We start from the raw sequence: 23,660 nt of genomic DNA, 5'->3' as shown, positions 1-23,660 counted from the left end.
TAAATATTTTAATTAAAAATTAGTAAATAATTTTTTTAAAAAACTATTCCTAGCTTTTTACGAAAAAAAAAAAAACCACAGCCTAAGCCAATGTAATGTATGGGCCTTGCTTCCTAGCTTTCTCAGAAACCAAACAAAACCCAACAAACGAGGAAATTTCAGGAAAGGAAAGAGCTTGGTTAAGTCGCTCTCTCTCTCTTGCAAAAATCAAGTCTTTTCCAGTGCCTCTAAGCTCACCCTTGTTAACACCTTTACTTATTGTTTTGAATCAGAAGTTAATAACCTCAAACCCCTCAACTTTCCTAGAGAAAACCAAAAGGGTAGAAAGCAACTTGACCTGATCATTGTTATGGTAGTGATATAAGGCAAAGTGGGTCTCTTTTATGTATTGTGTTATTAGCTGCATACTGAGGAATAACAATGGCGGGAATAGCAATATTGCTAGATCTATACAAGAAAAGCCCAAGCTTTTGCCCTCCACAAAGCTTCCACTCTACTGGCTTCTTTTCTGCCTCCGCTGCCGCCGCATCAGCCGCTGCTACCGTCGCTGCTGGAGCCCCTTTTGCCTCTAAGTTCCTTTTTGGGTATGTTTATATCCATTTATTTGTTTACTTTTGTTTGTTATTGCTTTGTTGACAGTGGTGATTAGCAGAAGGTTCTGGCTTTTGATGGTATTTAGGCAAATTGTGTTTATTGTATGTCAGTGTTCATGTCATCATATGTGTATGTGTATGTGCGGCTGAATTTGATTCTTGTATTGCTCAGTGAACAGTGCTGATTTGATTAAATTGGATAATGGATGTTCATGATATTAGGCAATTGGTTTTGGTCTCGTATGCATGTTACATGTCTATATGTCTATACATGTATATGCTTATACATTTCATCATCTGTGTGTGTATGTGTGCCTGTGTTTGATATGTGTATTGAACAGTGCTGATATGGATTGGATTAACATTCGGTTTTCTTTAGAATCTTCACAATATTGATTTAAGTGTCGAATTTGGTTTTTAGTACTATATTAGACAGCTGGGTTTGGTTTAGAAGGCTACATTCTAATTGCTTAGTTAATTATTGTCGTGAATTTGTGTCTTTGTTATGCATGAAGTTGACGTCATTAGCCTGGTTTATTCTATTTCACATTGTTCTAAGAATTACTACTTGCTTATGATGGTGATTGGGTAAAGGGGTTGATGGTGGAATGAGTAAAAAGTTTATATTTAATCCCTAGTGGTTGTGCTGCAGTCATCCCAAGGTTTCTCATTGTGACGCTGCCGGGGCATTGCCTGAAGATTACATCTCAAGTATACGGAGAGCATCTGAAGATATATTTAAGAATGATGCTATCAAATACTCTGTGAAGGAGTATAAGATTGAGTTAAAGCCTCTTTTTTCAGCTTTTGAGTTTAGGCCATTTGCTCTGACAACCTTGAGGTCATTTCTGATGTTCTATTTGCCTCTATTGGAGCCTGCTATGGACACAGAAGAAGATGATGATGACTTCCTGCAGGACACTCCAGAAGAGCGCCATGTGGATTTAGTTGTTCCCTTCAAAAAATCAGTGAAGCAAATAATTCGTGAGGTGAGTTGTTTCCCTTTACTCTTGCCTTGACCTTTTTATGAAATCCTGCCACTGAGCCAGTTTCACTATATTGTTAATCTGTCTCTTTTATGTTGTCTGTATCATATGAAATTCTGATATGCTTGTTCAGTGATACTCAAGCAAAAAACCAGATATGTGTATGATTCATCAATGTAAGCAGTTAAAATTAATAAAATTATATGGAGTTGTGTAATTTAGATGATAATTAACTTCATATTTACACATGACGAATATGTTCAATTGTTCTTTCTGTGGAGCTTACTAAATCTAAGCTCCAGTCCTCAATATAAAATTATAAATATGTTTGCTGCGAATTGTTAATTTCCATATTTGAAGCACATTGCCCTGCAATTGAGACAATCCTTTACTATTTAAGGACCAGCTTAACTCTATTGTGTTTTTTGCCTTCTCAGACCACTGTTGTAACTACAAGACGGGTCCTTGAAAGACTTGCTGTCCTTTATGTTTCACAACGCATGGCGTGGAAACTCCTTAAAGGTACTTCTTGTCCATCATTCTACAAAGTTATGGTGGTGGCTGTACTATAACTTGCCTGCTTGAACGTAAAAGAGAAAAAAATGCTTTTACTCTTATTATTCAAAATCTTCTTGCTTTCCAATTTTTGGTATTAGCCACTGATGAGTTTGATCAAGATATGCAGATGTTCCAAAATCAGCTGCCCGGAAGTCCCAAAGGGGAATGCTTACTACAGTGTACTTCTTCAGAGTTAGCAGAACAACTTTGAGAGGTCAAAACCATTATCATATGCCTCTGTTATATTGTTAAATTGTTGGTTTAGCTTCGTAACATCTTTGTTTGCTGCCTGATGTTTATTCAGGTCATTTTCTTGGAGTTGCGGCAGCATGGCTTGTCCAATCTGGTATTGAAATCTACCGATGCTTTTCTCGCATAACGAACTCTGAAGAGACTGATGGGGTCAACATTACAGAGCAAGCTAAACTTCTTGGAAAGAAGATTTCTGGTATTACAATCAGGTGTGGAGCTTCATTGATTTTTGCTTCCATTGGAGCAGGGATTGGTGCCACTTTTATCCGTCCTTCAATGGGTCAGTGGATTGGTAAGTTAGGCACCTGTATGCGTCTTTTGCTCTTTGTAGTTTATAGCAAATAGTTACCAGTTACCCACATCAGAAATTTGTGTATAAGTTTTAACTGTCTTACAATGGCATCATAACAGGCTGTGCTGTTGGAGATTTGGCTGGGCCCATTATAGTATCTGTTTGCCTCGAGAAAGCTCTTCATGTGGACCTCTAGAGCATTGGATATTACTCACTCAGCTACTTCAAATTTCACAATTGTACTCTAGAAACTTTTCTTAGAGAATTTAATGAAATTTTACCAATAATACACTTTTTATTGTAGATTTTTGAATCGGAAACTGCTTCTCAAGCTGCTGATCCAAATCTTTCCCCTTTTGGGGCAATTCATGTTCTCGGTTTACTAATGAACTTTTCTATACCCCAGTCTCTTCTCTCTTGGTATAGTTATAATACTAAATAGTTTCCATGCTTGCATTGTGTCTGATTAAGTACATGGTTCGGCCTGGAATACCAGGCGTGGCAAACCCATTGAACTCAAGCAACACAAAAAAGGTGTTTATTTCAAGGGCTGAAGTGTGTTGCTGATCTACCTCTGTTTCCAGAAGGCAAGAGTCACTAGATGAATCTGACTTTAATTTATCATCACCGGTAAGATCTATACCCTCTTATGAAGTTGTGCTTAACATGATTCATGTATTATAGTCAGCATGGAATCTAGTTTTGGCAGATACCACTTGTCCAGACATTCCCTAGCTTTGATCCACGTGATTCCATATTAGATTCTGACTCTATGTCCATCAAAGGTACATATGATAAAGCCAATTTATAGGTTCTTTTCTTTCCATGGAGAAGAATTATAGTTCTATGGACCAATAGAATGAAAGCAAGTGATTAAGCAATTATGACAAATACAAGAGAAATCCTAATCCCTTTAGACTTAAGCAAACCAAAACTCAGAAGGTACCCAAGTTGCAATAACTATCAGGTGTCCCAGATCATCACAACAGCAATCACTCCAACACCTAACAAGACAGCGAAAAACTTGTGATGGGGTGTGTCAACTGAAACTGTCTTCTGGGGAGTGTAACCTTTGGATAGCAGATGGTTTATTGATACGTAGATGAACACTCCACATGCTAAGCCCATCGATATGGCGAAGATCCAATCAGCCACAGCACCCTGAGTTGTGGCATCGATTATGATCCCAATGGCCACTCCGACAGGACTTGAAATGGCGAATGCGAAAGCGTAGGCTACACACGACAGCAGTGGACGGTCAGGGATCATCCGGAGCAGTGCTATCCCCATCGCAATTGCTGCAAATATCTTGTGCAAGGAGATCGTCCACAATGCCTTCCAGGCATCGGCTTCTGTCTTTGCAACTCCAATCGCAATGCCCTCGAAGACTGAATGGAAGCACAAGGCAACAATCAATAAAACACTGTCCCCAAAGGAACTCACGGTTGTGAGTGATGACGACTGTGCGCAGGCTGTATCAGTGCCATTGCCACTCTACAAAAGCAAACAAGGCCATCAAACATCAACAGAAACCTAGTCCTAGGAATAAATTCTGTAAGAAAAGGACCATATGTAGCTTACTGGCGGATTGCCATGACAATGAGGATTACTTTTGGTCTGCTCGGGCCCTGCAGTTTAGACAAGACACGTACTTAGCAAGAAAGTGAAATTGTGATTTGATTGTCCCTGTTACAGCTCTCATTGTAACAGTTCAACCGCCAGGATCACCATAAAATCAAAAGTCTTTGCCAGCCTAAGATTATTTATTACTCAACAACCGCATTAAACCATTCAGAAACCATTCTTAGTCCTAAAGTCTTTATCAAGAAAATTTCGAGCAGAAACAACTTATCTTTCTCCCAAAGTTTCCCAGCAACCAAACATGGTTACTCATATTTTTTTTCCTTTCCCTAAACCATTTCTTTAACAAGTAATAAATAAACAAGACATGACATATGAAACAAAACCATGGGCCTTTTCTTGTCTCACCTAACAGCTATATCTGGATAATGATTAACAGTCATTAGCTCTAAATGTTTCCCTCCTTGCCTCAGCAACCAAACAAGGGTAAACCTCTTTTTCTTTCCCCAGAATTTCTCAACTCAAACAAAAAAAATACAGGAAACAGTCTCTTACCTTGAAGTTCCAAATCACCATGATTAGATGAACTCTTCCCCTTCCCGTACACATAAGAAACCACACAATCAGCCACCATGGTCAACAAATATCCAGCACAGGCCAACATAAACGCAAAAGGGTATTCTTTACTCGTCAAATCCTCAAAAGTTTCATTGGCATCACTCAAGAAATGCATCATGGCAGTCCCCAGGAAAACCCCGCCAGCAAACTGAGTTCCCAATACCAGAAAACCCTGGTTCCATTTCAGGAAATATGGTGACACCCCACCGATGAAGGTCCCTACAAACACAAGAATCAAGCACCATATCTTGACCAAGACCAAGGATTTGGAACGTAGGCTATGAGGAGGCTCATTGCTTTCACCTGCACCCTTGTCATCATCATCACTGCCCCCATGGGAGGTGGCAGAGAGGAAAAGAGAGAGGGAGAGAAGGAGGAAGAAGAGAAAGCGTGAGAGTTTCATTGAAAGAATGTGAAGTTCTTACATGATACATACATGGATTATATGGACAGAGAGAAGATGGTTTTTGTCGTTGTCTGTACTACAAAAGCATAAGGAAGTACCAGGAAATGCCGAAATGGAGGTTGATATTACAAGTGTAGTACTACAAACAAAACAAAAAAAGGAAAAAAAAAAAAGACAGACAAACTTGATCTGTTCATTCAATTACCTTCACTGATTTAATGATTTGCCCATGATGGAACCTAGGTAGATGACATTTTTTTGGCTTCTTTAGATTAATACGTTATATGTAAAAAAAAAAAAGGCAAAGTAAATTCTACTTACACGGTTCCTATATTAACATTTTTCAGATAATATTTTGTATTTTTTAAAAAAAAATTAAAAAATTACATGACATCACATAAAATAAATTGAAACCCAAAAACATGAAAGTGAAGTTTATATTTACTCTTTGAAAGTGAAATGTATTGATAAAAAAATATATGGATGAAAGTGTCGGTGAAAAAATATTAGATACTTCTTTTAATTTATTTCATGGTCAAATCTTTTATGAAATTAAATATTTGAATAACAACAACAAAAGACAAACAATATAAGATTTAATGAGTTAAATTATAAGTTAATAACCATATCTACCAGGACTTATGAATAATGCCTAGTGAAACAACACAATAATAATAATAAGACCAACATGCAATTTGAAACAAAGAGAATTATAAAAATGTCATGGAATGAGAATCTCCCATTAGATCTTAATCCTGAATGCACATCTAAAGGTCAGATTCTCAAAGACAAGTTATCCATGGAGTTTCTGATTTGCGTTACTGCTAAGCTAGCTATTATGGTCCTAATATTTGGCACCTAGGTAGAAACTAGAAAGGACCGTAAACATGTCGTGAAAGTCTGAAAGAAACATCAAAGTGGGATCCACTTTCAAGACTGGCTTCGTCGTGAAGTTGGGTCCATGGCTGACGGGCGTGGGTAGACTTTCACCGTTCACACCCAAGGTTCACACTTTCAAAGCCCTTGGTTCAGGACAAAGATGTGTGAACCCACCAAAACACAGGGATTTGATCAAGCCAGAACATGTCAATCGCCAGTTCAAGGACAACGGAAGTAGAATAATTGAAGCACCCCATTTCTTCGAACTAGTCAATACTTTCATGATCCTGACAGAACTGGTAAAGAACTAGATTGCTTTCGACTGAGGACAGTGAGATTGTTGCAATTGTCAAAAACAAATAACCAAAATCCTTTTCTTGTTGCATCATGGTATCCGATCACGGATCATATCCTAACTCAGCAGCAAGAGAAAGTCAAGACTTACATCAAATGATGATCGAGTACGTTCCATGAGAGCATTACAAATCTGTCATTAAAAGGGAGAAAGATGAGTAAATTAATCCCTCAGGTTTTAGGTTAGGCTAAGATTTTTCTTGTGGAAAGTAACTGAATATTGCAAGAACGAATAACCGTGACAATAATCAACGAATAACATTGCCCTGCAATTGAGACAATCCTTTACTGTTTAAGGACCAGCTTAACAGTATTGTGTTTTAGGCCTACTCAGACTACTGTTGTAACTACAAGACGGGTCCTTGAAAGACTTGCTGTCCTTTATGTTTCACAACGCATGGCGTGGAAACTCCTTAAAAGTACTTCTTGTCCATCATTCTACAAAGTTATGGTGGTGGCTCTACTATAACTTGCCTGCTTGAATGTAATTGGGAAAATAATGCCCTTACTCTTATTAATCAAAATCTTGTTGCTTTATGGTTATTATTATTAGCTGCTGATGAGTTTGATCAACATATGCAGATGTTCCGAAATCATCTGTCTGGAAGTCCTAAAGGGGAATGCCTACTACAGTATACTTCTTCAGAGTTAGCAGAACAACTTTGAGAGGTCAAAACCATTATCATATGCCTCTGTTATATTGTTAAATCGTTGCTTTAGCTTCGTAACATCTCTTTCTTCTGCCTGATGTTTATTCAGGTCATTTTCTTGGAGTTGCGGCAGCATGGCTTGTCCAATCTGGTATTGAAATCTACCGATGCTTTTCTCGCATAACGAACTCTGGACAGAGTGATGGGGTCAACATTACAGAGCAAGCTAAACTTCTTGTAAAGAAGATTTCTGGTATTACAATCAGGTGTGGAGCTTCATTGATTTTTGCTTCCTTTGGAGCAGGGATTCGTGCCACTCTTATCCGTCCTTCAATGGGTCAGTGGGTTGGTAAGTTAGTCACCTATATGTGTCTTCTGCTCTTTGTAGTTTATAGCAAATAGTTACCAGTTACTAACATCCCAAATTTGCGTATAAGTTTTAACTGCCTTACAATGGCATCATAACGGGCTGTGCTGTTGGAGACTTGGCTGGGCCCATTATAGTATCAGTTAGCCTTGAGACAGCTCGCCATTTGGACCTCTAGAGCACGGGATATTACTCACTCAACTACTTCAAATTTCACAATTGCACTTTAGCACCTTTTCTTTGAGAATTTAATGAAATTTTACCAATAATACACTTTTTATTGTAGATTTTTGAAGCAGAAACTGCTTCTCGAGCTGCTGATCCAAATCTTTCCCTTTTTGGGTCAATTCTTGTTCTTGGTTTACTAATGAACTTTTCGATGTCTCTTCTCCCTTGGTATAGTTATAATACGAAACAGTTTCCATGCTTGTGTTGTGTCTGATTAAGTACATGATTCGGCCTGGAATATTAGGCGTGGCAAACTCATTGAACTCAAGCAACACGAAAAAGGTGTTTATTTCAAAGGCTGAAGTGTGTTGCTGATCTACCTGTGTTTCCGGAAGGCAAGAGTCACTAGATGAATCTGACTTTATTGTATTATCACCAGTAAGTTCTATACCCTCCTATGAAGTAGTCGTGCTTAACATGATTCATGTATTATAGTTGTAGATTGTTGAGTGTTGAGTAATTCCATCTGATAAAAGAGAAGAAGATGAGTCTGGGCACAATTTCAAAGCAGCTGAAGAAAGGAAGAAGATAGACACAATGTCATTTTCAACCAACAGTTCAAGAGCTAATGAAATGAAAATCAGCTTGACTTTTTATCACTTATTAGTGTTTCTTTTATTTTGATTAAACGGTGCGTTGGTAAGTCGTTTCATTTGGTCTGTAAGGTTGAGAAAGCCACATGTTTTTTTCATGTTTTTTTTTATTTGCCTGGTATTCTTGTTATTTCTGGTTTGCTGTTGCTGTGGCTGTTGAAATGCACAGAAACCCATTTGTGGTATCCTGTGCACAGCTGTTTTTTCCTCTTATTTCTTTTTCCAATACCGAGTATTTCAGATCTGATGTAAGTGTTCATATAAATACAGTCAATAGTAGGATGAACATGAGAGTTTTTGAACCCCTATTTTTTTTCATGAAAAACATCTGCTTGTAGTTCCTCTGTTCTTCATTTTTTTTTATGCTCTTCAATTGATTTTGACAAATTTTATATACTTGATTTTGATTAATACTGTTACTCTAAAAAATTATATTACAATATAATATTATACGGAGAACAACTTGAACAAATGAAGTGCTATTAGAACAAGTGAAGCGTTACTTCACGCAAAACAATTAGAACAAGTGGAGTACTAGTTAAAGCAGAACAATTAGAATAAGTAAAGTACTGCTCCATATGGAATAACTAATACAAGTATAACAGTTATTTTGAATAGAATAATCACTTCACTTTGGTGACAGTGAAAGTAACTCGGAATAAGTGGCATGGTTCATGGATTACTTTCATTTTGAGATGTTTCGGAGAGTTTGACTTATACTTTCATCTTGGGATGTTTCGAAGAATTTAACTTGGTAACTCAGATATGGAGGTAGTTAAGAGGTCTTCCTCTTAATCCTTTCCTGAAGTACAAGCATTTCACCCTATTACCTTGTTCTCGTACACTTATTCATGTACAGCTTTTTCTCTTGTATTTATTCTCGTATAACTTTTTCTTTTGTATCTATTTTTATATACTTTTTTTCTATTACCTTTTGCTTGAGAACAAGTCTTATTACATTCAATTACAGTAACGATTACTCACATTAATGTTCATAATAATATCATTTATTAGGCGCATTAAAACTTATTTTTGAGTAACCGTCACTTTTAACACTATGTATAGAGCTTCACAAGTCATTTAGATGGGCTTTTCTCTCCCCTTCTGAGCTAACACATTCTCAGCTTGAAAGCTTCTCTCTCTAAATTCTCTCTCTAATTTTTTTTTACTCTTGAATTCTCTTTTTACTTTATTCTACTTGTCATTACACTTAGTACTTCAGGAACTGCTCCAATCTTTCTATCTGCCACCTCCGACGCATTCTTTTACTTGTTTGCAACGCTTCTTTTCCCTATCACAAGAATCCCATTACAATAGTCAGCATGAAATCTAGTTTTAGCAGATACCACTTGTCCAGAAATTCCCTAACTTTGATCCATGATTCCATATTAGATTCCGAAAATATGTCCATCAAAGGTATAAATATATGATAAAGACAACTTATAGATTTTTCTTTTTCCATGGAGAAGAATTATAGTTCTATGGACCAATAGAATGAAGCATGTGATCAAGCAACTATGACAGATACTAGAGAAAACCTAATCCCTTTAAACTTTAGCAAACCAAAACTCAGACGGTACCCAAGTTACAATAGCTATCAAGTGTCCCAGATCATCGCAACAGCAATCACTCCAACACCTAACAAGACAGCCAAAACCTTGTGATGGGGTGTGTCAACTGAAATTGTCTTCTGGGGAGTGTAACCTTTTGATAGCAGATGGTTTATTGATACGTTGATGAACACTCCACATGCTAAACCCATCAATATGGCGAAGATCCAATCAGCCACGACACCCTCAATCGTGGCATCGATTAGGATCCCGATGGCCACCCAGATAGGACTCGAAATGGCGAATGCAAAAGCGTAGGCTACACAAGACAACAGGGGATAATCAGGGATCATCCGGAGCAGTGCTATTCCCATTGCAATTGCTGCAAATATCTTGTGCAAGGAGATCGTCCACAATGCTTTCCAGGCAGCGGCTTCTGTCTTTGCAACTCCGATAGCGACGCCCTCAAAGACTGAATGGCAGCACAAGGCAACGATCAACAAAACACTGTCTCCAAAGGAACTCACAGTTGTGAGTGATAAGGACCGCGCGCTGGTGGTATCAGTGCCATTGCCACCCTACAAAAGCGAACAAGGCCATCAAACATCAACAGAAACCAAGTCTCAGGAATAATTTCTGTAAGAAAAAGACCATACATAGCTCACCGGCGGATTGCCATGACCATGAGGATTACTATTGGTCTGCTCGGGCCCTGCAGTTTAGACAAGACATGTACGAGGTAAGAAAGTGAAACTGTGATTTGATTGTCCCTGTTACAGCTCTCATTGTAACAGTTCAACCGCCAGGATCACCATAAAAGCACTAGTCTTTGCGACTTTGCCGGACTAAGATAATTTATTACTCAACAACAGCATTAAACCATTCAGAAACCATTCTTAGTCCCAAAGTCTTTACCAAGAAAATTTCGAGCAGAAACAACTTATCTTTTTCCCAAATTTTCACAGCGACCAAACACTGTTGCTCATATTCTTTTTCCTTTCCTTAAACCATTTCTTTAACAAGTAATAAATAAACAAGACATGACATGTGAAACCAACAAAACTATGGGCCTTTGCTTGTCTCACCTAACAGCTATATCTGGATTATGTTTAACAGTCATTAACTTTGAATTTCTTCTCTCCTTGCCTCAGCAACCAAACAAAGGTAGACCTCTTTTTCTTTACCGGAATTTTTTAACTCAAACAAAAAAATACAGGAAACAGTTTCTTACCTTGAAGTTCCAAATCACCATGATTAGATGAACTCTTGTCCTTCCCGTACACATAAGAAACCACACAATCAGCCACCATGGTCAACAAATATCCAGCACAGGCCAACATAAACGCAAAAGGGTATTCTTTACTCGTCAAACGCTCAAAGGTTTCATTGGCATCGCTCAAGAAATGCATCATGGCAGTCCCCAGGAAAACCCCACCAGCAAACTGAGTTCCCAATACCAGAAAACCCTGGTTCCATTTCAGGAAATATGGTGACACCCCACCGATGAAGGTCCATACAAACACGAGAATCAAGCACCATATCTTGACCGAGACCAAGGATTTGGAACGTAGGCTATGAGGAGGCTCATTGCTTTCACCTGCACCCTTGTCATCATCATCACTGCCGCCATGGGAGGTGGCAGAGAGGAAAAGAGAGAGGGAGAGAAGGAGGACGAAGAGAAAGCGCGAGAGTTTCATTGAAAGAATGTGAGGTTCTTGCATGATACGTACATGGATTATATGGACAGACAGAAGAAGATGGTTTTTTTCGTTGTCTGTACTACAAAAGCATTGGGAAGTACCAGGAAATGCCGAAATGGACGTTGATATTATTACAAGTGTAGTTCTACAAACAAAAAAAAAGCAGTAAAAAGACAAACAAATTTGATCTGTTCATTCTATTTACCTTCACTTATTTAATTATTTCCACCTGATGGAACCTTGGTAGATTACAATGTTTTTTGGCTTCTTCATGTTTTAATATGAGAAAAAAGGTAGGATAAATTCCACTTAAACGGTTTCGATTTTAACATATATTTTTCTCCTAATATTTTATATTTTTTTGAAAAAATAACAATTACATGATAGTACATAAAATAAGTTGAAACCATAAAAAATAAACGTGAAGTTTATATTTACTTTTTCTTCTCGTGATGTATATCGATAGAGAACGGAAAATAAAATGTATTAGTAAAAAATATATGAATGAAAATTACGATATGAAAGTATTAGACAGTTGTTTTGATTTATTTCATGGTTAAATCTTTTACAAAATTAAATATGTGAACAACATCGACAACATTCAGACAATATATAATGTAAGGAGTTAAATTATAATTTTTATTTTTTAGATTCGAGTTAAATTATAAGTTAATAACCCATATCTACCAGGACAAAACATCAAAGTGGGATCCACTTTCAGACTGGCTTTGCCGTGAAGTTGGGTTCGTGGCTGACAGGCCTGGATAGACTCTCACCATCCACACCCAAGGTTTACACATTCAAAGCCGTTGGTTCAGGACAAAGATGTGTGAACCATCCTTAACACGGGGATTTGGTCAAGCCAGAACAAGTCAATTGCGAGTTCAAGAACAGTGGAAGTAGAATAATTGAAGCACCCCATTTCTTCAAACTGGTCACTACTTTCATGATCCTGGCATACTTGGTAAAGAACAAGATTGCTCATAATTGACAACAGTGAGACTGTTGCAATTGTCAAAAACAAAACAACCAAAATCCTTTTCCTGTTGCATCATGGTATGCGGATCATATCCTAACTCAGTAGCAAGAGAGAGTCAGACTTACACGCATCGAATGATGATCGATTAGGTTCCATGAGAGCATTACAAATCTGTCATTAAAAGGGAGAAAGATGAGTTAATTAATCACTCAGGTTTAAAGTTAAGCTAAGATTTTTCTTGTGGAAAGTAACTGAATATTGCAAGAATGAATAACTGTGACAATAAACTCGGGCCAAAATTTTGATTTATCGATGATCTAAGGTACTGGAAGCTTGCCTACATCTCGGCAAAAAGAAACAAAAAATACAAGTTCTTTTGTCAGATATTTAAACGATGCAGTGCAACTGCAAGATGCAATTCATCAATGTATAACTCTTTATCAGAAAATGGGCTTTTTTTACTGCCAAAAAGGAGCTTGAAAACTTCAACAATACTTGGTCTATCAATTCTTGTGATTCATCCTGCAGAATGATTTCCGTAATCCACAACCATCAACTATACATAACTATTCTCCTCACCGCCGCCAGAAACGACCTTGCTGCCTCTGTTCCTGCATTCGCCTGCATCATCGTGGGTCCCAATCAAAATGTCATTCAACAGTGTATTAGTATGGATGGGACTAGCATTTATCAATGTTATCATAAACTACAATGCTTGCATATCTGAGACAGATATGACAATACACAAAAGAAAGAAGACACTTCACCTCTGATAATCTTTCGAACGCTCAAGAAACTCTTTCGCAATATCTTTTCTTTCATAAGATTGTAACACTTGTCTGATATCAGCTGGACTATTGCGGGCGACATCTGTGGACAAACCAAAGCAGATGGTGTTACACATAACAAAAGAAAATAGCCAAAAAAAAAAATGATCAAGTAAGACAGTTTTGATCAACCATACACCCTACCAACTACACTAGTTAGCACACATGACATGTATAATTTGAACAAGGGAAACAAGAAAAAGCAAGTTCAAAAGAAACAGCAGGAGACTTACATTCAAGAAAGGGAATAAGATCCAAAAGTGCTGTATCATCTGTCTCAAGCTTATACGGCTTAATAGGAACACAATTTTCTGGTTGAAGGCTAGAATCAAATGCATGAGCACTCACATATAAAATCTTGGCTGGGTCCCTGTTAAGCTTTGAAAGATCCTGTGCAACAGGAACTATTTATTAACAAGAATACTCATTTTGAAGTAGAAGGTCTTAAAGATACCATCCCCTAGATTAATACACTCATTATAGATGCAAACTATATAGGGGAAAACAAAAACAGAAATGCTTCAAAGCAAAATCATCAACTACAAAATACCCTATAATGCTTGCCATCCTGATATTTAGTAGCAGCCCTTGAAAGCCTAAATCGTATATAATGGTTAGGGTCCAACCTTTCACAAACAGGATCGACATACTGCACAAGCCAAAACAAACAAACAATTAAATTGCTGATAACATCAGTTATCTCCATAATAATGTATTTAAAATGGTTGTTACAATGGAAATTATCAAATTACCATATTCATCTGGTCAGAATACACAATAATTTCATAGAACTTTGCCAGATGTTCCAAAAAGGAATCAACTCCAGGTCTTTTGAATGTACGCCAGCCTCTCTCTCGCTTTGCCAACCCAAAAGGTTAAAAAAAAAGGAAATACAAATGTATGAACATGAACATCAATCATCAAAATAACAAAAAAGAGACTATCCATTGAATCTTGTAAATAATCACAAATAGTTGGTTTTCCAAGAATCTTTGCATTGATTTCTGACAAACAATTATTCTATAGAGGCAAATGGAAAATAGATTTCCGTCAAATTCTTACCTTCCAATCTGTATAAAGTAATGTCTCATTCAGATCTAGGACAAGAGTGAAAACATGTTGTTCTGCAGGATGCAAATCAGGAAGAAGCTTATCTGAGGTTGGTTCAGTAAATTCCTACAATATGAGAAAAAACTATAAGAAATGAAGAAAAGAAGGGCTTAATGCTAATGTAAAGAAGAAAAAACAAAAGATAAGCAGAAAATACTAGAAAATCAGAAACAATAGCAACAAACACAGCACTCACCAGCACATGTTCTTCCACTAACCTCCTCAGATCCAGGTAAGATTCAAGTGCTTTAGCTGGAACTGAATAGTTATAAAAAAGGAAGGTATGAGCAGAAAGTGGTAGAAGCAGAACATGTAAACAGGTCAATCATTAACAAATCAACGTCATAACCATTGACTGAGTTTAATAAAGAGAAATTAACACCAGGGAATGAACTTTGTTTGTTGCCCCATAAAATCTATTAATAATGACGTAGCCCAATTTATTCTAAGGAAAATTCCCGAACACTTGGAAGGAAAAAAATGCTTACATAAAATACAAATTTAACTCCCCATTATGAAAATATTGCTGTAGTGATTGGGTTAATATATACTAAAGAGTGTAGAGAATATTGTAGATATGAACAAAGAAAGGAGCAAAATAGAAACATAATAAGGCCCTAACCTGTCATTGCAGCAGAGTAGAGCAAGCCCCGATATTTCTGAACAAAATATGGAAAACAAACCGTCACCATTTCAATATCTGATTATTTCATAAGACCAACTTAACAATGGCTATATCACATTGTTATGACTTAGCACAAGCACATCACATGTGCATTCATAACCATAAGGACATTAATATAAATACTCACATAACTGATATCGATGTATTCATAACATCATCACATCACAGCCATCAATCATACAGGAATCACCTGTGGGAAGCAATGATGGACGGCTGTTATGTGAGTACATGAATCATTTTCCTACACATTGAAAAAGAAATTGTCGTGAAGTTTACCAATTACTTAAACACCAAAGCAGCTAGCCATTACTTCTGTTTACACTATGGTTCAAGATGGTCAAACCAACCACATCAGATCACATTAAACTCATACGAATGAGAATCAAATTATAACTAGACCAGCTGCATGCCTTAACCAAATTGTACATGACATCATTCCAAAAACTGAAATAAAATTAGAAAATTCACTAAAAGGAAAAAAAAAGTTCAAACTTACATCAACAGCAGATGCATCTTCACTAGGAGTGTAACTGGCCGCAGCCCGCAATGCCTTTGCCTTCTCATTCACTTCCTCATATGAACATTCTGCAAATCAAATTAAATAGTTTGTTTAAAAAACCCCACATTTTAAACAAAGATCATAAACAAAATCACAAATTGATCCAACCTTTATCAAACAAACACTTACTATAAGAGAGATAACAAGCATAGCCAATAGCTCCAGTAACAGCTGCGGTGAGTCCGTACTTGAGAAAGCTCCAACCTTTCCTTCCCGAAACCTGCGGGGAAGCTTCCGGCGCCGGAGGTGGAGGAGGAGGTGGCGATTGATCGGAGAGAATGGATTGTGAAGAAATGATCGTTTCTTTAGAAGGATTTGAAGAAGAAGACGAAACCACTCCTGAACTAAAAACCCTTCGATTGATGATATTTGAACTGCAACTACTCGAAATTATTCGAGATCGAAGAATAATCGAAGACATTTCTTCTTAGGGGTTTTCAATTTTGGGGCTTCCTTTTTTGTTCGATTGAGGTTTTAGAAATGTTTTAGGGTTTTACAGATCGAAGGGGCGTGATTACTACTCCTTTAAGCGCTGTGTTTGGAAGTCGGTTTTGGGTAATTTCTGGTTCGGGTCTAGAATAGGAATGGGGGAAATGTGCTGTTTGGTAGCCGACTTAAACTATTTTTCTTATTTTTAAATATTTAGTTTTCATTATTTCATAGAATTTTTTACTTTTCATATATTATTTTATAACAAAATAAAAATTAATTTAAATATTTTTTAAGTATTAACAAATAAAAGTAATACCAATTATTTATATCAAACTTAAATAAATAATAGCTTGTGAACGAGATTAAACTTGTATTGTATTTTTTCACTAACTATTTATATATATCGAATTATGAATTATGAGTGTTGTTAGGCTTTCTTTAATTATAGCTCTTAAAATTTGATGACAAATCACATTTGAGCGAAAAAAATTGACGCGACATTTCTATTTGTTAGATGATTTAATTTCAATTTTACACGTAATATTAAGAAAATTTAATCACGTAACATTATCTTTGTTCTTATAAGTAAGGCTAGAGAACAAAGCTTTTAGGTAGATTAAAGATTACATAGATATTATATCAATCCTCCACCAATCATAGTAACAAGCCAAATTAGCTTGACAGTAGATTGAATTTTTATCCATTCGATTCGACATTATTAACTTAAATTATTGATTTCTTTACATAAAAAAATAAAATTGTTCATTCAAAAACGATATAAGTTACGATTTGTCAATTTTTTACTAAATTTCGATATCAAATTGCAACTTGAATATTTTAGCAATCTTATTTATATTTATGAAAACCAAGACAATGGATATATAGTTGTTGATGAAGTGGATGATGAAATTAAATGTATGCTGAAAACTTGATGGTGAATGATAGCCACAAAGATTCATGAAGCATTGAGTGCCCTGCAAATTAGTCAAAATATGACTGAAACTTGACCTAATATGTGTGTCAATGATCAATTTATATATGCAACGCTCAAGATTGTGACAGAATTAATTTTTTTATATATATTAATACTAATCGACATAAAAATTATTATCGTTTTTCTTATGAAAAGAAAAAACTCGTCGTCGAATTTAACTAATGTTATCGTATTTTGCAGGAGTTCTTGATCTATCAACCTCAAAATCCATATTTCACATCAATGACAACTACTTTGAATATCACCAATCGGCAACTTCAACATAAAATAACATTAAAAGCTGGAAATTTCAAAGATCAAAAGCGACTAAGAGCTACCACAATTAATGAAACCTTCAAGGTGGCCATTCATGATCAGCCAAATATGCAAATTTCTTACAGAAAAAGGGCAGTGAACACCTCCAGGATAGAGTCCTAGAGATATTTCTTATGTATCTTTCAAGATATAATTCATGCAAATAATTGAGTATACCACGCCCCATGAGGAGTGGTCCTGTATGTGTATAAATACAGCTATTCTTTGCAGTAGAGGTTTGAGTTTTCTGGCTCCACTAGTCCAGGGAAGATATGGCTCTGAAATGGCTTCTCAGTTCTGCATTCACTCAAGTTTTCGGCCTCGCGGAAGGCGGTAGCTTGCAGACCAAGGCAGTTGTCGGATGCCCTAATGTCCATGGAAGTGTCAAGGGTTGCAAGGAAACAGATGGAGGGGTTGCCTGCAGCATCAAAATCAGCAAGGAAGACTACCCAAATGGTTTCCAGATGCCTGTCCATTACCCTCGATACTCAAAATCGGATTATGAGCAGATGGAAGAATGGAGGGTGGACATGCTGCTGAAAGAGTACGGGTTCAGCTTCCAGGGCAGTGTTGATGAGAAGAGAGCATTTGCCATGGGGGCATTTCTCTGGCCTGATCAACTTTGAGATGCGGCTGCCGCTGCTGCTTTAGGTTCTGCTGTATATATAATCAATCATATCCCTTGTTAGGAAGTCTTTGATGGCTTGATGCTTAATTTGTTGTGAACCTATTAACCTGTGTGATGATCATGCTATCTGAAGCATGATTGTATAGAAAATTATGTTTTTAATTAGGTGTTTAAATATATAATTATTAGTAATTAATCCGTCGTAAATGATGTGATCTTTTCGAAATAGTTTCACTTGATCTTGTATCTTTTCGATCTTTCACTAATCACTCCATTCACAATACAAAATTTACAACGTCAAGAATTTTTACCTGGTAATCATTATCTAATACATATGGAAACCAAATTTCTCCATTAACTATACCTACCACTAAACAGGTTTCTGGTAAACCAAATGATTACTTTTCTGTTGGTAATGAACAGGAGTTCCGGGTACAAGACAATGATCACATAGAACAACTAACAGAAAACTTGAAAAAAGCCTTTTCTTTTGCCCTGTCTGCCATGACCAACCAACTTTGAGATTAGAAAATATTCTCATTCTGCATCACTTTCAGACGAGTTTTTGTTGTTAGGCAGAAACGAGGAACTTCGTGTACTCACCAGAAAAGGAAAAAGGAAGCTTGATGCTACAAGAAATCATGTAAAGCAAAGCAAGCGAAGTAAACGAAAGAGGTGACAAATCATAAGAAAACAAAAAGAAATTTGTGAGGAACTTCCGAGAGAGTGGAAACAAAAAGCTAGAGCCGTGCCTCACATGGAGGAAAAACTTCCCTTAGGACCACTGCTTCTTTACCATTTTGATTAGGTTTCATGGAAAAGGTTCCTTGATGGGAAATCATTTTCTTTTATCTGGGATTTAATGCCCTTGGTTTATTAAATCGAAAATAAAAGAAGTTTCATAGTTTAAATCTCTATTTTAGAAGTAAATTATTACGTTAATTATCATACACGTATGTGCATACATACTAGACCTAAGACAAGACATAAAGAAAAAGACCCTTCTCGCGAAAATGAAAACAAAGAAACGTGGCAGAAATTTGTGAACACGTGTATTAATTATAAAAAATGTTGCCACGGAATTATTGTAAAAAAAAAATTCAAAGACTTTAATCACAAGAAAATGGCAGAATTTAGTAGCCTTAAAAATTAGAACATCAATAATCTTGCAATTTAATGTAGTTTATTCTAGAAGAAGCATGAAGATCTATATATATAGAAGAGATAAGGGGTAAAATGATGAAAATTTTATTATCTTATGGTATAATTAGCCACCCAATTGATAAAAAACATTGAAAGAATCCATACAAAAACCCCCACCAAGAAAGTAGAAGAAAGGTGTCATGAGAAAGCTTCAGTGTCTGAATTATGGGGAAAAAGGAAGATAGGGAAAAGAAAAAGTAAAAAAGAAGAACCATTACCCAATGGACTTTAATGGGGGAGAGGTAACTTTGAATCTGAATCTATCTTCTTCTAATGGATTATGGTCCCAACTTGCCATTGATTGCCACATCTAACCCTCTCTTCTTCAATCGTGTAGGAAATTGGTAAACAATAAGATGACTCTTACCAAAAGAGTTGGCAGCTAGAAAGTTCCAAATTATCAAGTAAAAGGAAAATTTCAAACCTCCCCTTCCATATGGCAACCCTGAATTTGCTACAAATCACACTAATCTTAAAGGTTGGTTTGCTTGCCTTAAAGACTTCAGGTTTTAAAGGGTTGTTTTGTGGCTCTGATTTGCATGCAAAACAAGGGTTCTTTTGGAAAATCAATCTGATCCCTCTATAAAAGGGGCAGGGCCACTTGGCTCTCTGGCATACCATTACCAACCTGCAAATTCTTATAGCATTCTCTTCCAATTTCAAGTCATTTCCAAGTTCAAAGTTCAAACTCCAGCACCCAAAAGAGAGGTTCAAGAAATGGATCAAACAGGAAACCAGAAGCGGCAATCTTCGAGTCAGTTTATGAAATCTCATTTTCACGTAAAACTGACTCAGTTGGTTCTATCAGTTTCCGTTTTTTCCCTGTTCTTTTCTCATTCATATTGGCTTTCTTTGCTCCATTCCTTTAACTTCAACTTCCATAATACCCTCCCTTTCCAGTTGTTTAGCCATGCTATAGATAAGAACTGCATATTCCTTCTTTGCAATGGACTTCTTGTTTTCCTTGCAAAATACTCGGGATTAATCAGTTCTTCATCCAAGCATAATCTGAGTGATGATCAGTCTTTTAAGAGCTATGAAGATGTTCCACAATCCGAGTCAATTGTCTTGGAGCCAAAAGCACCATTGTTGGAGAAGGAAGTTCCCTTGGGGAGTTCTGATGAGGCACTAGAAAACAGCATTTTGATGGAAGGAAGACAAGAAGAGGAAGAAGAAGCAGCAGCAGCAGAAACAGAAATAGGAAACTTCACTCTGGAAGAAGAAAAAGAAGAAGAAGATGCAGAAAAATGGGATTTGATGACAACTGCTGAAAAAGAAGGAAATGCTGCTTTTGTTCAAGAAGAAGAGGTAAAAGGGTCAGAAGTTGACTTCTTTGTACAAGAATTTGGAGAAGGTGAAAATCCTGAAAGAGAAGAAGAAGCAGAACTGGTAGAAGGAAATAGAGTATTGAGTACAGAAGAGCTGAATAAAAGGTTTGATGAATTTATCAGAAAGATGAAGGAAGAATTAAGAATCGAAGCTAGACAACAACTAGTCATGGTTTAAGGATCATCTTGAGATGAGAATCTCTTTAATATCTATGTTTGTACTTCCTGTTTCTCCCTATACTAGTTTTGGTAGTCTAGTTCATGAAGTTTCTTCTGTTTTTTTCCTCCTTAGTGTAGTAAAATTTCCTGTTCTTTCAGTAGATCAGGCTACAGTTTCATGTAAATTATGTGTTTAGTAAATACAATCTTTAGCTTTATGAGTTCTAATTCTCCATTTCCAAGGCAATCTTCTGATAAAGAACCAAACCAGATATATACACATTCTTAATCTGAATTTTTCTGGGTAACTTGACAGCAATTGTTCAAAGTTGAAAGAGAAATTGAAAATTCAAGGTGGCAGAACCAGATCGTGAATTGAGTCAGGATCTGACTGATATCAAATTAACCAATCAAAAGTAACCTACTGATACACCAGGATGATGACTGAGAGGGGAAACTCCAAGCCTTTCCATGTATCATATGGCTGTAATCTGATATCAGGTCTTTTCAATATCTATTTCAAGCTATTAAATGATAATTAATTTATGGGTTCCATTTGTATCAGGCAGAAAGGTCCCTGTGAAAATGATGGCAATTAAGACCAGCTTTTTTGGATGATCAAAGTTCACAAGCACAAACCCTGCTATAGCTGTAGATTTACTCTAGACAAAGGGTAAGTAATTGATTCACTTGTTGAATTTCTTGTGTTGCTTCTCCAAGGGGTGATCTAGATTTTCAACACATGGGATATTTTTCCCCCTTGACTTAGGAACTTTCTTTTGGAAAAAATAGACATATTTGGAAGGTAGGTTGAAGAAAAATTGTGGGTTAAGGCTCATCATTATCAGCACAAACCACCCACACCTATACTTATAGGGTAAAATTAGTTTCAATCATCATTTGACAGTTGTTTTACCATTTTTACAAAGGTAAACTTCACTTAAACTCTTCTTAGTTTTAACTTTTTCTACATGGTATATTACAGCTTCCTTTCCCCGTGAGGAGTTAGGTTGTTGATATTTTGATGACTTTATTGAGCAGAATTAACAGCCTTACCTCTCACAAGATGTTAATTATGAAAAACGAAACCGTAATATAATAAGGGAAAAGTTGAAATCACGAAGGGTGTAAATAAGGTTTATTGATTTTATAATTGAATCGAGATAAAGTAATGGAGCTCATAATTCTGGATTCAATGCTTGTTTTTCTCCTGCTATATACCTAACAGAAATCAGAAACCTTTATGCTGATATATATAGCTTTGAAGTCACGTAACTTAGGAAGAAATAATGGGTTTAAATTGGGGCATTCATGCCGACCAATTGACCACCATCATCCTGTGTCTCAAGGACTCCTACAAAACTCAAAAAGGGTAGTCCTTTTCCATGGAAATTCATGGAAAAAATAATGGCAAATTATGGGGGACAAACATAATGGCATATAGTTTCAATCCATCTGACAAACAATGATTCATTTCCCTTGAACATAGAAATGAAATCCAGCTAAGAATTTTCCCATGGAAAATGGTGGTGTTTTTGCTTAGCTAAGCTGCTGCTGCTGCTGCTTTGAACCCCATTAAAGCTAGCTGACACTTGTTACCACTCATCAGCATTTAGTCACAAACCCTCTTTCAGGTTCCTGATTGTTACCAGGGTTTTCTGAATTTTCCAGTAATGCTATGTGGCAACTCCTTTTTGGGTCCAAAGAAAAATGCTTGAAAACTTTGATATGTGGGTGCAGTTTCAGCCAATATGCTTTTTACTGTAGCAGAAGTGATGAATTTCAAGGAATATTTCAATGATTCACTGACAAAAAAGAACATCTAGGGAAGAAAAATACAAGTTTAAAAAGCTAAAGAAAAAATACTTGTTACAGCAAAAAGACACAAAAATTTGTAAAAATGGATTGAAATTTGTCAGCAGCTAAAAATATTGTACAATCAGTGGAAAGTGACCAAAGAATCTGTGATCCCTTTACACCTATGTGGCTGGAATCTCAGGAGTTTTCATTTTCAATCCCTCCCCTAATTGGATTTGCATCACAAATCAGCCTATTTCCCCACCTTGGGTCCTCTTCAATGTAAAATCAATGTCCAAAAAATGAAATGGGAAAATGTGTTTATTCACCACAAATCTGTGTATCAGTAAATGTGAAAGATCTTGAAAGGACCCATCTTTCTTTGGGTGGGACTTTTATCACAGAGAGTGGCGCAACATCATCCCTCATAATGCCCAACTTCACCAATCTTCAAGCAAAAAAAAAAAGATTTGGACCCAATTAAACCCTTAACTCGTTGTTTGGAAACAGTGCAGCAATCACTGCAAGAAAACAAGTGATCTCCATTATTGCAATGAACAAATATTGAGAGGTAGTGTTGGATTTCAGCATTTCTGACTTTCCATCAGGATTTCAAGCTCCCCACGTGAGCCACATACAAGTGGAACTTGGGAGGTAAATAACAAAGCCAGCAAGGGTCCCAATTGAATGATAATGGCATAGAAATTATTCTGGTTCAATGCAGTGCATGCATGATCTATTATAAAGTAGGGTCTCTGATCAGCAAGAAACCAATGGCAATGGCCCATGCAAACTTAACCTATCCCTATGGACAGAGCAGAAGGAGCAAGAAAAGATGTATCAGAACATATATCTTGAAAGACATTGCAGATCAATCATTTACCTGGCGTTGAGAAGAGTCTATCAGATAAGCAAACAAAGCAGCTTCACACTCTCATGTCTGTCTGTCGAAATGGATATTAATGGCTGAATATGGACAAGAAACCAAAGCTCCATAAAGGGTCTGTTCCACATAATTTACTGAATCATATCCCAATAATGGAAATACAGTTAAATTC

The 23,660-nt window shown here is 36.6% G+C and overlaps 6 protein-coding genes and 1 pseudogene across 7 annotated transcripts; 4 read left to right on the top strand and 3 right to left on the bottom strand.

Moving 5' to 3' along the window:
- LOC18593310 lies at positions 99-3,086 on the top strand. The gene is made up of 6 exons (XM_007020477.2): positions 99-584; positions 1,246-1,582; positions 2,017-2,101; positions 2,265-2,351; positions 2,442-2,681; positions 2,801-3,086. Exons 1-6 carry the CDS (start codon positions 421-423, stop codon positions 2,875-2,877), a joined length of 990 nt encoding a protein of 329 aa, XP_007020539.2. The 5' UTR covers positions 99-420; the 3' UTR covers positions 2,878-3,086.
- Positions 3,537-5,374, bottom strand: LOC18593308 (zinc transporter 11). Its single transcript, XM_018125127.1, has 3 exons — positions 4,818-5,374; positions 4,263-4,309; positions 3,537-4,175 (listed from the first exon to the last, which is right to left on the bottom strand). Exons 1-3 carry the CDS (start codon positions 5,281-5,283, stop codon positions 3,645-3,647), a joined length of 1,044 nt encoding a protein of 347 aa, XP_017980616.1. The 5' UTR covers positions 5,284-5,374; the 3' UTR covers positions 3,537-3,644.
- LOC18593309 lies at positions 6,005-8,542 on the top strand (annotated as a pseudogene).
- On the bottom strand, positions 9,746-11,717 carry LOC18593307 (zinc transporter 11). Of its 2 annotated transcripts, none has more exons than XM_018124094.1 (3): positions 11,139-11,717; positions 10,564-10,619; positions 9,746-10,485 (listed from the first exon to the last, which is right to left on the bottom strand). In XM_018124094.1, the coding sequence occupies exons 1-3, from the start codon at positions 11,626-11,628 to the stop codon at positions 9,955-9,957; spliced, it is 1,077 nt and encodes a 358-aa protein (XP_017979583.1). In that variant the 5' UTR covers positions 11,629-11,717; the 3' UTR covers positions 9,746-9,954. The 2 variants fall into 2 exon arrangements, with proteins under 2 accessions (XP_017979583.1, XP_007020536.2); XM_007020474.2 differs by having other exon boundaries at positions 10,573-10,619.
- LOC18593306 (mitochondrial import inner membrane translocase subunit TIM50) lies at positions 12,825-16,323 on the bottom strand. Its single transcript, XM_007020469.2, has 10 exons — positions 15,897-16,323; positions 15,705-15,793; positions 15,146-15,182; positions 14,720-14,781; positions 14,476-14,589; positions 14,166-14,270; positions 13,964-14,062; positions 13,647-13,803; positions 13,354-13,456; positions 12,825-13,207 (listed from the first exon to the last, which is right to left on the bottom strand). Exons 1-10 carry the CDS (start codon positions 16,186-16,188, stop codon positions 13,162-13,164), a joined length of 1,104 nt encoding a protein of 367 aa, XP_007020531.1. The 5' UTR covers positions 16,189-16,323; the 3' UTR covers positions 12,825-13,161.
- LOC18593305 lies at positions 17,673-18,361 on the top strand. Its single transcript, XM_007020466.2, has one exon. It carries the CDS (start codon positions 17,760-17,762, stop codon positions 18,111-18,113), a length of 354 nt encoding a protein of 117 aa, XP_007020528.1. The 5' UTR covers positions 17,673-17,759; the 3' UTR covers positions 18,114-18,361.
- Positions 19,634-21,033, top strand: LOC18593304. Its single transcript, XM_007020465.2, has one exon. The coding sequence runs from the start codon at positions 20,036-20,038 to the stop codon at positions 20,822-20,824; it is 789 nt and encodes a 262-aa protein (XP_007020527.2). The 5' UTR covers positions 19,634-20,035; the 3' UTR covers positions 20,825-21,033.

Source organism: Theobroma cacao, chromosome 7 (genome assembly GCF_000208745.1).
Source record: "Theobroma cacao cultivar B97-61/B2 chromosome 7, Criollo_cocoa_genome_V2, whole genome shotgun sequence".
NCBI lineage: Eukaryota > Viridiplantae > Streptophyta > Magnoliopsida > Malvales > Malvaceae > Theobroma > Theobroma cacao.
The sequence above is the reverse complement of the archived record's forward strand: the minus strand, read 5'-3'. Positions and strand labels throughout refer to the sequence as shown.